This window comes from Terrapene carolina, unplaced genomic scaffold, assembly GCF_002925995.2.
Source record: "Terrapene carolina triunguis isolate 2854851 unplaced genomic scaffold, T_m_triunguis-2.0 Scaffold433, whole genome shotgun sequence".
In the NCBI taxonomy this organism is placed as follows: domain Eukaryota; kingdom Metazoa; phylum Chordata; order Testudines; family Emydidae; genus Terrapene; species Terrapene triunguis.
Window position 1 is genome coordinate 132,668 of NW_020664784.1, and position 942 is coordinate 133,609.

The window sequence follows — 942 nt, forward strand, 5'->3', positions numbered from 1 at the left end:
GTGGGTTAGAGCAGGGGGGGCTGGGAGCCAGGACTCCTGGGTTCTCTTCCTGGCTCTGGGAGGGGAGTGGGGGCTGGTGGGTTAGAGCAGGCGGGGCTGGGAGCCCGGACTCCTGGGTTCTATGTGCAGTGGGCTCTCAGCTCGGCACTGGCGTAACACAGGAAATCAACGCCCGTCCCTGGCTTCTCACCTCGTTGCCGCGGGCCTGCAGAAACAGCACCTCGGGCTCGGTGAAGGTGGTCATGGAAATGGATTTGACGCGGTGCGGGGGGTTCAGGCCCCGGCTGTAAAGGAGACAAGGATTACGGCTCTGCCTTTTCCGCCAGCCCGAGGGGCCAGCAGGGCTCTGGGACTCGGAGGACCTGGCCAGACGCCCCCTCCACGAGCCGGGGACAGGACCCAGGCGTCCTGGTTTCCAGGCCACGCACTCAAGGAGAATCAGGCCAAGGCCAAGGCCTGGGAAGTCCCAAGGCGCCCCGTGCCCTGGTCCTGCTCCCCTCGGCAGCGCCTCCGCATTGCCCACTGCGTTACGAACGCGCTGACCTGGGGGGCGCCGGGGGCTCACGCTGCACGGGGGCTGGGGGAGCCGAGGGGGGCAGCGTGAGATCCCCCATGGAGAAGGCAGGGGGATCGCCCCCCCAGCAGGAAATGGGGCTGCAGGAGCCCCCCCTGCCCCCGTGTGAGGTGGGGCAGGAAGGGTGGGATCAGATTGGCGCTGAGCTGAGGGTGGGATACAAAGCCCCGCCTTCCCCTGGCCCCGCCCCTAGCCCCGCCCCACTCCCAACGCCCACAAATCGCCCCTGCACACGAAGCCCCGCCCCCGAGCAGCCCCGCCCCCACTCACAGCGCGCCCGAGCAGCCCGCGCGCGCGAAGCCCCGCCCCCACTCCCAGCGCGCCCGAGCACGCGAAGCCCCGCCCCCACTCCCAGCGCGCCCGAGCAG

General features: G+C 70.3%; 1 protein-coding gene across 1 annotated transcript in view; it reads right to left on the reverse strand.

Annotated features, from left to right (window-relative positions):
* Positions 1-942, reverse strand: part of AGFG2 (ArfGAP with FG repeats 2) — a 7,285-nt gene that overhangs the window by 5,954 nt on the left and 389 nt on the right. The window contains 1 exon segment of the mRNA XM_029913065.1: positions 191-284. Coding sequence (XP_029768925.1) covers positions 191-284 — 94 coding nt within the window.